A 12,023-nucleotide genomic window follows, 5' to 3' on the forward strand; every position below is an offset into this window, starting at 1 on the left:
GGCTAGCTGTCTGGTCCCTGCTCTGGGGCGATAAGGGCAGGGGGCTAGTGGCCCAGAGTGGGAGAGCCCCACAGAGGGGGTTGGCTTGCATGGGAAAGGCACACTCCCAGTGAGCTGTTTGCTGTCTCTAGGACCTGGCTCACCGTGGGAGGGACAGCCTCTCTGGGGTCAGCAAGGCCCCAGATGTCAGAGTGTCAAATAAGGAAGATAAAGAATGGTTAACACAGGTGGGTAGGTGTCACTATGCCAGTTCTCTGGGGGCAGTGCTGACCCATGACACATCTTCCCATCACGGTATAAAGAAAAGGGCTCAGTGGAGCTCGGAAGGGCCGCACTCTGCCATGCACTCTCTGCGTGATCGTGGCCATTGTGGTGTTTGGGATCCTCAGTGTCCTTGTCTAGAAAATAAGTAGTGGGCTGTGTGATTTCTAAGACCCCTTCTAGTGCCCCAAATTTATGAGCCCCTCCTCATAACCCGCAGCACAGAAACTCTGTATTCCTATCCTTGTCAAGGAACCCAAATTCAGGGCCACAGCATCCTAACGAAATGCACGGACCCCCTCCCGAAAGTTTGAGCAGCATCTGAGGGTCTGATGTCCACGCATTATGTCCATGTTGCTTCTTACGTTCCTGATGTCAGATCTGCAGACAGCTGTTTGCCTGGACCGCAGAGGGCCGACCTCTGAGAGAAGTGCTTTTCTGCTTTGTCTCTGGGTCTTACGCCCTGAGCCTACAATTCAGGGCATTACAGAAAACATTATTAAGAAATGCTGTGCACTCAGCAGAAGACACTGTTCACCACGTTTCCCGTGCTGCCCTCTCTAGGAAGGCCTCTGGGCTCAGGGACAAAGAGATCACCTGAACGCCTGGTTTGGGGGTTTTGTTTGTTTTTGCTCAGGCTGTGTGCATCCCACTCCTTGGGGAGCCAGCAGTCTGAGAAGGACACCCACGGCGTGCCGTCTATAAGCGTGCAGCACCTGCTGACCTCCATTTGGGGCAGTCACCTCACGCCGAGCTTCAGATTTTTTCTGCCTTATTTCCTTCCCCTCCACATGCACTTACTTATTTTTTAATCTCATATTGATTACAACTGTTAACTCTATTGATGTCTTTGGGGAGAGGAGGGGGTACCACTGAGGACATGCTCCTGGAGACGCAGGATTCATGCACATGGCACCAACAGCTAACATTGGGAACAGTGCCGACGGCAGTGGGCTGGCGGGGTGGGGGAGGGGACGCAGGTCCAGGGTGAACTTGTGCGTGTAGATCCATCTCCGCTTCTACATGGCGGCCATGCCCCTTGTCTCCTTAATGTCTCAGTTTACTCAAGCTCAAAAGTGACGGAAACAGCTTTTATTCACCTTAAAAAATCACTAAAAATAGTATTTCAGGAGTGATTTTGAAGTGAAACGTAAGTTTACCTTCAAATTATATTTTCATGCATTAAGATCTACAAATAACATTTTTATTAACCACATCTGCATATAAAAAGCATACATCCGTTTAGAGATATTTACTAAAGAGAAACAAGAGAAATCAGAACATCTCTTGTCTAACACAAAAAAATATATATATGAATTTGGAAAATCACAGGTTTTCTCAAAAAAGCATTGACTCACAAATTCCATACCCATGTTGGTATGTTGGTGATTTTTAAAACCCTGTATTTCGTAACCATCCCCCCCAAAAGGGATACAACTCAAAGCACTTTCTCTAGCAAATCGGACAGACAGACTGTAGCTGCCTCTCAGCCTGGCTTGGACCGTAATGTGACGCATACTCACTGCATGGGACTAGAACACGTCTGAGTTACGCCGGCCTGACAAACTGGTGAGTGCTGGGTGGGGACTATGTGTTCCTTGGGCAGTCTCAGTCCAGGAAGATGAGAGTGCTCTGCAGATGGGCAGTGGGGGCGGCCGCACAGCTAAGTGCAGGCACCTAATGCCCCTGAGCGGGACCCTCGAAAATGATGAAAATGGTAAATGAGAATGGCAAATTTTGAAAATGGCAAATTTTTACGTGATGTTTATTTTACTACAATAGAAAAGTTTTTTAAAAAGGAAAAAAAAGGTAAGGGCAGACTGCTGAATCTGAATCTCTTCTAAAACGTCAGGTTTCAGTAACAGTTTCAATAAACGTCAACTTTGTCGTATTTCGTTCCCTTTGCCTGTAACATTGCGGACCCATGAGTGAGTGACCCGACCTCCCTGACTGTGCAAATGCACTCGAGAGTAATACACGGCATCCATCCGGGCTGGAGCAGCCCTGAGAACCAAGGCGAGTGCAAACAAGGACCTGCTCTCTGTCCCCGCCCCTGACCTGTGCCTGGGGCGCAGACAGGGATGATAGCCTCGCTCTCCCCAGGGAAGAGCTCTGACCTCAGGCCTCGCCCAGTGGAGGTCAAGGGCAGCAGGACTTTCCCAGGGGCAAACTGTCAGAACTCCCCCCAGGACTCCCCATGCAAGCGCCCGGTTGCCCCCTTACCTTCCTGAGAAAGAGTTTGTGCAGTTTCTTGTGCGGCAACCTGATCATCATTTACCGGCAGGAACCCAGGGGCTGGTCCACAGTGTGTCTGAGCCATTGTCACGCTGCCCCTGCGGCTGTCAGCTCCCCGCAGCCGCCCCTGCTGCTCTTCCCGCCCTCCACCTCGCCCCTCCGCCCCTCCGCGGCAGCTCGGACCTCCTGCCACTGGGTGGAAGCTCACTCCCTCCCGCCGGGCGCACCGGGCACACTGGGGTGGGCTGTTCGGGCGGAGGCGAGCAGAGCCTGGCCAGCTCCCAAGTGAAAGGGGAAAGCAGGAGAGGAATCGCCTGGAGCCTGTCCATCCCTCCTGCTCCACATGCGAGCTCGCTGACTCTGCGGAGGCCTAACAGCCTTTCACACAACATCTGGCGGTCGAATCCATCAAAGCAGGAGCTTCGCGGGGAAGAAGTCCAACGTTCCAAAGTGTCGGACACACGGCAGGGGACAGGCGGGGAGACGCCTCCCTGCCGCCCACCCTCCAGCCCCAGAGCACTGCCACACAGAGGAGACCCCGGCGGGACAGGGGTAGGTAAAAACGGTGGCTTCTTGTTTTAGGTGGCACCGAGTCAACTAATGGACACGGATTAGGCAAGGATTGCATCACTCACTGCTCACCCTTTGACTAACACCTCCGCCACATGCATGCACACACCCACACACACGCGCTTTCCATCTTCAACTAAACACTCTCACAGGCTAACTGGGAGCGGGGCCTGCTGGGCAACAGAGAAATCTGCTTTGCCTTCCTGGTGAAAACGGAGCGCCCATGTTTCCTGCAGAACAACCAGCCTTTGCAGCCGTCACTTGCATGAGCCTTATCTCGCCGTGCCAGAAACGTGCGAGGTTTCGCACGAAACCTGTGAGCCAGGAGCGAGGTCAGGGTCGCACCTACAACGCTGGTGTTTTTAAAGCTTCTTGTGAGTGCATAAATCGGCTCCTCCTCTGAAGACCTAAAGATGCGGCACAAAAAGCTACCAACCGACACTCAGCTTTTGGGTGACAGATAACAGAAGTCACGGTTGCGGGTGCAGGTGTGGAAATAAACTGGTATAAAAATGTAGGTTATAAAAAGAAGGACTCCAAGACAAAGAAGAAATTGAAGATGAAAGGGACAGAAACTGCCTTGATATTGGGTGGCCCGGTCCATCCCTTCCTTACACCAATACGTTCAAGGAGACGTCTTTCCCAATCAAATGAAACTGGTTGTATAATTGTCCGCTCTCAAGTGGTTGCTGTCCCAGGAAATCTGTTCCAACCAAACATCTTTTCACTCATTCCATTGCCTCTGGAGCGCATCCGCTATATGTTCCTTTCCTCGAATGGCAGAACGGACTCACACACGTCATCCCTGTCCATGTCCCATTAGTGTGAACACATATGCACATCTCAGACTTGCACACGTTCATCCCGGTCTGTGTCCTATTTGTGCGCGCACACACACACACACACACACCCATCTCAGACAGAGGTCACATAAGAACTTCAGGAAGAGCAATGACCAGGTCAGCCCTTCAGAGGGGCTTAATTCTAAGGCAGAATTTTTATTCATCCTACCTCCCGTTGGAAAGACTTCATTAGGAACCTAGACTACGGGATTTTCAGAATATGTGCCATACATCTGCTGTTTTGCACCCATCTTTTTCTATTCTGGAGCCATTGCACTTAGTCCATTCTGAGGAGAATGGTCGCACCCCTGAGCTTATTTGAGAACAAAGCACGGTTTGTTCACAGGCCAAATTATGGCAGTAGAGAAAAGTGCCCCCATCTTAAAACAAAAAACAAAAAACAAAAAAACGAAAAACAAAAAACCTCTCTATTCCATTTTGCTACTGAAAGCTGGCACAAAATACTAACATCGGGAAATTACTAGAAGTGAGTGTTCTCCCTGTTCACACCAATTTCTCATCTCTTCCTTCACTGGGGCCCAGATAGTCCCTGCACAATTCAGTCTGGAATTCTCAAAGCATCGGAAGCTGAAAACACATTCTAGTTCCATGCCTTTCCCCTAAAAGAGAAGTTCACGCAGCGTCAAGCCCTACTCCACGGTGTTTCGGAGGGTGGAAGGAGGACCGTATAAAACATTCTCCTTAAAACCTGGGCTCCTGTGATCCTTCCTGGAGATTTCAATTATTTCAATCATCCTCTGCTTTAGCAAAAGAATACTGTATCCAGACTAGACTGAAACTTAGAATTTTTTACTGACTTTTTGCTGGTGGAGAGAGGGTTGTTGAGGTTCCAATATTATCACCACTGCAGGGAATACACACAGAAAGTTTATTTTCTCTATCTGTAACGGATGCAACCCCTTGAAAACAAAGCTTCTCTTATGGGAACGGTTCCCAACACAGCTAACAGCAGCATTGCCTGAGGGGGTGGCTCTTCGAAGAGAGGAGAGTGGGCTCATCTGGGGTCACAGCTTCTTTGATTATTTTCCAGGAAGAATAAAATGAAAGGCTTCAACATCTACTGCTAAGGGCGTATCTATCTGGTCTCCTATAAGAGAAGAAATCCCCAGGGTTAAACAGGAAGCATCTCAGCAGAGCCCCCGGCTGACACAAGGGCGATGCACCTGCTCCGGGCGGAGACGCCGAGCCCGCTCTGGCTGCAGACGGTGAGGGGCGTGAGGCCGCTGCCTTCCCTGGGAAACGGGCCGGCTCAGGTTAACGTGCAACGCAGAAAACTTGGAAAGCAGCTCAGCCAAAAATGTCATCTTTTCTGCACCCCACGTTTCGCCGGAATCATTTGAAACAGTGTGCTCACTGACAGTTCTCGCTCCCTGTCTTCCCCTGGTGGCAGTGTGCGTGAGCACAGAGGGAGCAGGGCGGGAGGAATGGGGAGCCGTGGGTCTGGACAGTCCGGACCTCAAATCATCAGGCTGGCTGTAACGTGTGCTGATGTGTCCCAACTGCAATTCAACTCAAACTCCCATAAGGATGAAAGAGTAGTTATCCAAGACTTACTGCTTTTGAAAATGCATTAGCAAAACAGATCAAGTCTTTGGTCTCTAGCTAAACAGTGGTCGTGGTAAATCTAGCAGCTTGGTGTTAACGACCTTTCCTTTCTAATGGAATTTAATTGCAGGTATATGTGGGCACGCGGACTGAATGTTGTCATGGTGACGGACAAGAAATTGCCTTGAATGCCGTGGTAGATCTCCATGACAATCCTGGCATATTCATCTTCCAAATACATTTTCAAAAGATATAATTTTGAAAAACAGCTCTCCCTGTGCATTGGCCACTGCTTTAAAGAGACTGCTACTGCTGTCACATTGGGTATCCGTCCTCCAGCTTGCACAGTTATGCCCAAGAAATAAACCACCGCCAACACAGAAAGCATCCGTTCACGCTTCCATCAGGCACGGTAACGTAGACCTCAGGGCCTCGGTGCGGGTCTTCCCCTGTAAGACCTAGTGCAGGTGTCCCATTTCTCGGGGCCTCACAGAATCAGACCGACCAGCCCAGACCTGGTCCAAGAAGGCAGGCTGTGATTTTTCATTCACCCTTTCTTATAAGAGCAGTTGTGATGGAACTGAGGGCACCAGACTGGATCATAATGGGGCAGAGAGGGAAGGAGAGAAGACAAGGCACTCCCGGGAGGTTTAGACGGGAGGAGAGCCAGCCCACGACTAGCAGGTGCATAGGTCAGGAGGGGGTTGTATGCTGCCCACGTGGGGGCCGTGAGTCTCCAGCAGAATGGGAGCTAAAGTGTTAGCATTCTCTGAGAAATGAAGTGGAAACCCTTCATCAGGAATGGGCAGCTTCTAATAACATGAGGGAAAGTGTTTGTAAAAGGAATCTGGAGACCAACAGCAACAGACATCTTTACCTTTATAAATGCATGAAATGTTTACGTAACACACATTTATATATTTATACATGCACATCCATGTAGGTCCAAACATATATGAAAGAAAAACAAAGTACTTAAAAGATCTGACCGTTCATCTTTAATTCCATGCAGTCCAGAGGCCCAGCAGGTAACACGGCCGGGGTCAAGGTCATAGTTACCAAGTAGCTAAGTGGGGAAAGGGTAGGACGCTAGCCCAGCTCCATGGGCTTCTAGTCTGGTCCTTTCTTATGCTTTCTGAGAATGTGGACAACTCCTCAGGTGGAAAAACCAGTAGAAGCAACTGTGGGCCTGACATCATAAGGACCATAAAATCTCCAGACGCGTAAGTAGATTTTCTGAAGCTGTGCTGCGTAGAAAACCCAGGGCTGGGAGAAGCTCAGCGTTGCGGGGGCTGCTATTCCAAAGGTGCCCCCATAAGGCCGGGCTCCGTCGAGCAGGGCCTTCTCCAGGACCTCAGCGACCATCTGCGGCCCTGAGCTCGCAGCCAGCCCCTCCTCCCACCGCTCCCAGCTCGGACACTTTGCAGAGCCGTGGAGTCGACGTGGCCGGTTCCCCAGTGCACCCACACCTCGGCGCAGAGGCTTAAATAAGTTGCACCGTCATAAAAAATAATAGCTTTATTTACCCTTTAATAGATCATAAAAGATAGCCATAATTTCCTGTAGCTCTTTTTTTCCCCCCAAGACCACAATTTAGAAAACGCTGCCTAAACTGAAGCTCAGGATGTAAGATGTAGAGCCGGCATTCATAAAAGAATTTAAAGAGCATCCTACTCGTCTGAAAGACAAGAAGCTGAGCCTCCCCCTTCAGCTGCATGACTCTGAGCAACTTACTGCATTTCCCCCTGACCTCCACTTCCTCCTCTGGGAAATGCAGGAAGAGGAAAGGAACAGTCGCCATGCAAAGTTGCAGGGGACAGTGGCAGGTGCTCGGTGATGAGCGGTCCTTCTGCTGACACCATCCCCCCACATCTGCCACAGAGAGCTTCCTGCTTCTCCACGTTCACCTGAGGTCAATATCTTGATGGCTATGATTACAATAGGAGGAAGTCACAAGGCGAATTACAAATTCAAACAGAAAGTTCCCTTTGGGTTGCTTGGATCCATAATTACAAGAGCAACCTCTTTTAGGCTGCATTAGTAAATTGCAATGACTTGTCAGTTAACTGAATTGAGTTCTTTTGTGCTGTTTGTCACTAAATGTCATGAAATGTCACCTAAAATTGGTGAAATCACCTAAGATATTAGAGTTTTCCATATGTCACTAAACCCAAGACATCTGTAATACATTACCACCCAACGATTATAGTCATTTTAATACTTTTAGGATGGGTTGAGCCTTAGCTAATTAGTTTTTTCAAATATAATTATTTTATAAGGAGTATAGGATTCTTGGAAAACTATAGAAAAGTATGACAAAAAAATCACCTGTGGGGCGCCTGGGTGGCTCAGTTGGTTAAGTGACTGCCTTCGGCTCAGGTCATGATCCTGGAGTCCCGGGATCGAGTCCCGCATCGGGCTCCCTGCTCGGCAGGGAGTCTGCTTCTCCCTCTGACCCTCCTCCCTCTCATGCTGTCTCTCATTCTCTCTCTCTCAAATAAATAAATAAAATCTTTAAAAAAAAAAAAAATCACCTGTGATCCTAGAACTTAATAAAAAGCCTTGGGACTTTTTTGGTGTTTTGCTTTGTTTTTCTATAAATCTTGCCTGGTTTTGGTTGGGAAATGGGCTATAGCTGAATATGCTAAAATTCGGGGTTCAACGTTTTCCCCTAAACTTAATGTTTGGTTTTTCTCCAGCTATCCTAAAGGGAAAGTTAAAAGTATGACCTTGATCCAAGGATGTTCCTAGCACAAAACTGGCCCCTATATGCTTTCCAGGGTTTCTGCTGAAGGCTACACAAACGTGGAGGGACCATCCAGTGATTAAATGCAGAAATGAGACTGTGTATTTGTCTCTTTCCTGATGACTCAAGGAGGGAATGAAACACCCACAGAGGTTGCAGATGCGCTCCTTCTTGGTCGCGGCTCACTCGGCTACCACCACTGTTCTGGACCCTTCCCTGGGCCCCCACCTGTGCCATGGAGATGCGAGACCCAGCTCTGTGGCCCACCGCAGTGCTGACGCACCTTCCCCACCACCTGACCCGGGACCCCTCCGTGCCCTGTCTTCCGTCCAAGGACTGCGAGGTGAGGCCCCACTGGCGTCCCCAGCATGTCGCTGGGCTGGGCGTGGATGAAGACGCTTTAACCCGGGGCCCAGCTAGCAAGGAGGCTCAGCTCCTCTACACGAGGAGCCAGCTCTGTGATAGGATTTTACCCCTGAGAACAGAGTGAAAACCAGAGCCCTGCACCTACACCCCACGCGTCACCCATCTCTTCACATCCCCTCCCACCTCACACTGCCACACCATCAAGAAGCACAAGTCCTATGCTTCATGACTCAAACAGGCGGGGAAAGATTTGGTGAAAAAGACAAAGAGAAATAGGAAAATCCACCTGATTCGGAAGCTACAAGGCTCAGAATCAATTTGGTCCAGTACGAGAAAGATTAAAGCTTCATTCGAAGAAAGCAAAACGGAAAGGAGAACTGAGCACACCTTTCCATCCCGGGACCCTAACTGAACGCGCGTCTGTGATGCAGGCTGGGGCCACATGCATGTGAGCCTCCACGCGGGGCTCCGCTCACCCAGAATTCGCAAGAAGCAGCGGCGTTAGCATTGGACGGATACTTGTTGAGACTCATGTCCCAGGAATGTCAGCACTTCAACTCCGTTTCCTTTCACAGGATTAAGTTTGAGTTACCATGCTATTTTCTTTGCTTATTGAGGTATCTGGCAAAAGAACAGGTTTTTCACAAATTATTAAGAATTAAAACGACACACGCACACCCCCTGATGTCAGGCAGGCCATGTGCAAGCTCGTATCAGGCACGTCACACGCTCCCCCGGCCTGGGCGCAAGGCTTCAAGCAGCTGCCCATCCTGTCCCCAGAGCCGGGCAGCCTGCGTCTGTCTCCCCTTGTCGGCACAACCCTGGCCTCCAGCACTGCTCCGTGACGATCAGGACGGCCACGCTCCCTGGCTCCAGGTGGCAGGAAATCTGAGGGAACATCTGCTTGTTCTTGGTTACACCCCCCCCCCAGATCAACAGGTGGCTGAACGATGCAGCCCCATGCAGGGGGCGTGCGTGTTCCGCAGGAAGACAGGAAGAGAGGTGGGACCCGAACGGCCCTCGAGGGGCAGGAACGGCTCCGTGCAGCGACCCCTCTCTTCTGCTGGCGCTGTGGCAAAAGGAAACATCCCTCCCTTGGCACTGGAGCCTCCTTTGTCTCCTTTGAACATTTCCTTTTATACAATCAAATACATAAAGAGTGAAGCCATAATAGAGAAAGGGGAAACACCAAGAGCTGTTAAACTGGAGACGACTTGCGGGTTGAGCAGGTAGAACACACGGAAGTCGGCCCCCTGCTGCGTCTGCCGGATCAGCACGTCCAGGACACGCCTGGGAAAACACGGTAGTGTCTCTCCCCAGAGCTGTGGTAGCACCTGCCTGCAGCCCCACAGCCGGATCTGCGTTAGGATTTGAAACAGGAGACCCCAGGAGCCTCCTGTGGTCGAACTACCTGTCGAATGCAAACTTTTGCAGAGGAAGAGGAGAGCAGACACAGAGGTCAACTCCTAACTCAAAGATCTCATCACCCTGCTCAGACCTCCAGCGTGCTCCCTGGTGATGCTGCGTGAGCTCGGATCGGTGTGTGTCTATCCTGAATCTGAAAACGTGGCCAAGCCCTAGGGGGGTCAGGCTGGCCGCGGGCCCTGCAGCGGGGCTCCCAGGGCCCTCTCAGAGCCTTGAGCTAGATGTGAGCCGCAAGCACACTATGGTTCTTCTCAGAAATGTTCCCGACTCTGACCGTGGCTCTTACTGCAACATGCATGGAGGGCTGGTTATTGGGAACGATGCACGCGTGACACCCACCCGCATGGCTTCCATCACCCACCAGCTACGTTCTTGTCAATCTGCCTACGTCGGTTTCTCTGGCCAAAAGAAGAGAACTACATGCAGTATGGAATCTTCATTCTTGCTCTCCAGGGCCAGTCCAAGTGTGGAGTGTGACAACAGGCAGAATAATGGGACTTTTTCTCTCTCCGTGAGATGCAGCTCCTCACGGACCTCACCACAGAGAGCCAGATAAAGCTCTGATAAGAATCACCAACGAGAGCTGACCTGTTTTTTTCTTGAACGGGTTATAAACTAGACTGCAAAGATGTTATGAGAGGAGAAGGGCCATTCCCGCCCACCACGACATGCCTTGTTTCTGAGTGTCTTTACATGAGGCTGCAAAGCAAACGACTCTTCAGACACCTGTCCAATCACTTAACCAAAGTAACCAGAACCACGCTGAGATGTCACAGACCATAAATCATCACCACCGACCTTCAGTTCCACTGACATGATGTTTATGTCTAATAAGGAAGATCTAATTCACACAACATAATGGTACAGAGAACCTTTTCTTTGACCAAGTTCTTTGCGTTGAGCTACTTATAAAAATCTACTGGATGCAGACATACCGTAAGTATGCTAAAAGCGCAACAGGAGAGCTCAGTGCTGAGCTCGTTCACTCAAATGCGAGACTGACCACTCGCGGAAGCGTCTTCTCCCGCCTTGCCCGCTGGGAATATTCGCCCCGATGAATACGGATGTCATGGCTTTGCCTGGACACGTAGCGGTTTCCAGGGAGTCAGGAAAAGTGAAAACACCCATAAAACCACTTTACCAAACTTCTTATTTACGATGTTACTATTCAAACCACATAGCTGCTCGAAATACTGCAGGAAATCTACCTTCATCTAAAATGACCCATTTTAGGCCTAATTCCTAGACAAGCTTCTGATGAGGACTTGACCTCCACATGCAGTCAGTACGGTCCCACAGCTCCCGGCAGACCCAGCATGGGGCCAGCCCGCCACCCCAGCGTCACCTCGTTCTGAGGGCTCCCTTGTTGTTGTGACTCCCGGCTTATTTTGAAGGCACATGGTAGAGTTTGAAAAGGAATAATGCACATGGAATCATATATATGATGACCCCAGCGACCCACAGATTCAGAACAGAACCCACCGTCTTCAGAGAAAGCAGGAGACTGTCCCACCTACGCACACAAGGCAGACCCCTGCTGCACAAAGACGCTATCGCACCAGTCCAGGCGTTTCATCACTAAACCCGGAGCGTCAGATAATGGAAACTTCACTGTGCGGGATCCCCCCTCTAAGAGCACACCACGGCCGGCTCCGCTGGACTGAGCAGGGTCAGGTAACGCAAGAAACTGAAAGAACACTTCGCGCTCAACACTCTTTTAAACGTGGAACTCATATTCTCAGGAGAAACACAAGCCAACTCGAACAGGTCTTACCTCCACGGACGCAGCTGACTGTGTCTCAGGCAAGGTCGAGTCCCATTTGCCCTGCTGAAGCAGAAAGGGAAGAAAAAGTCCTGTAAGTCACAGGATGGCATTTATGGCGAACAGCTGTGCTGGTGAGTGCAAGTAGACACTCACCAAGCCTGGGCGTTTTTTGCTTCTAAACATTAATTTCCACATGGTTCTAAAGAATTGGGGGAGTTTCTCGAGCTTTCAGGAAAGCTTGAAGTAA

The 12,023-nt window shown here is 50.1% G+C and overlaps 1 protein-coding gene across 1 annotated transcript in view; it reads right to left on the minus strand.

Annotated features, from left to right (window-relative positions):
* LOC118001950 (ribosomal protein S6 kinase alpha-2) overlaps window positions 1-12,023 on the minus strand; it is a 288,962-nt gene extending 276,939 nt beyond the window's left edge. Inside the window, exons 1-2 of the mRNA XM_034992141.1 lie at window positions 11,930-12,023; window positions 11,786-11,839 (exon numbers count right to left, since the gene is read on the minus strand). Coding sequence (XP_034848032.1) covers window positions 11,786-11,839; window positions 11,930-11,971 — 96 coding nt within the window. The 5' untranslated portion in view covers window positions 11,972-12,023. The remainder of the gene's footprint in view (window positions 1-11,785; window positions 11,840-11,929) is intronic.

Source organism: Mirounga leonina, unplaced genomic scaffold, assembly GCF_011800145.1.
Source record: "Mirounga leonina isolate KUSES-001 unplaced genomic scaffold, KU_Mleo_1.0 Mir_55, whole genome shotgun sequence".
NCBI lineage: Eukaryota > Metazoa > Chordata > Mammalia > Carnivora > Phocidae > Mirounga > Mirounga leonina.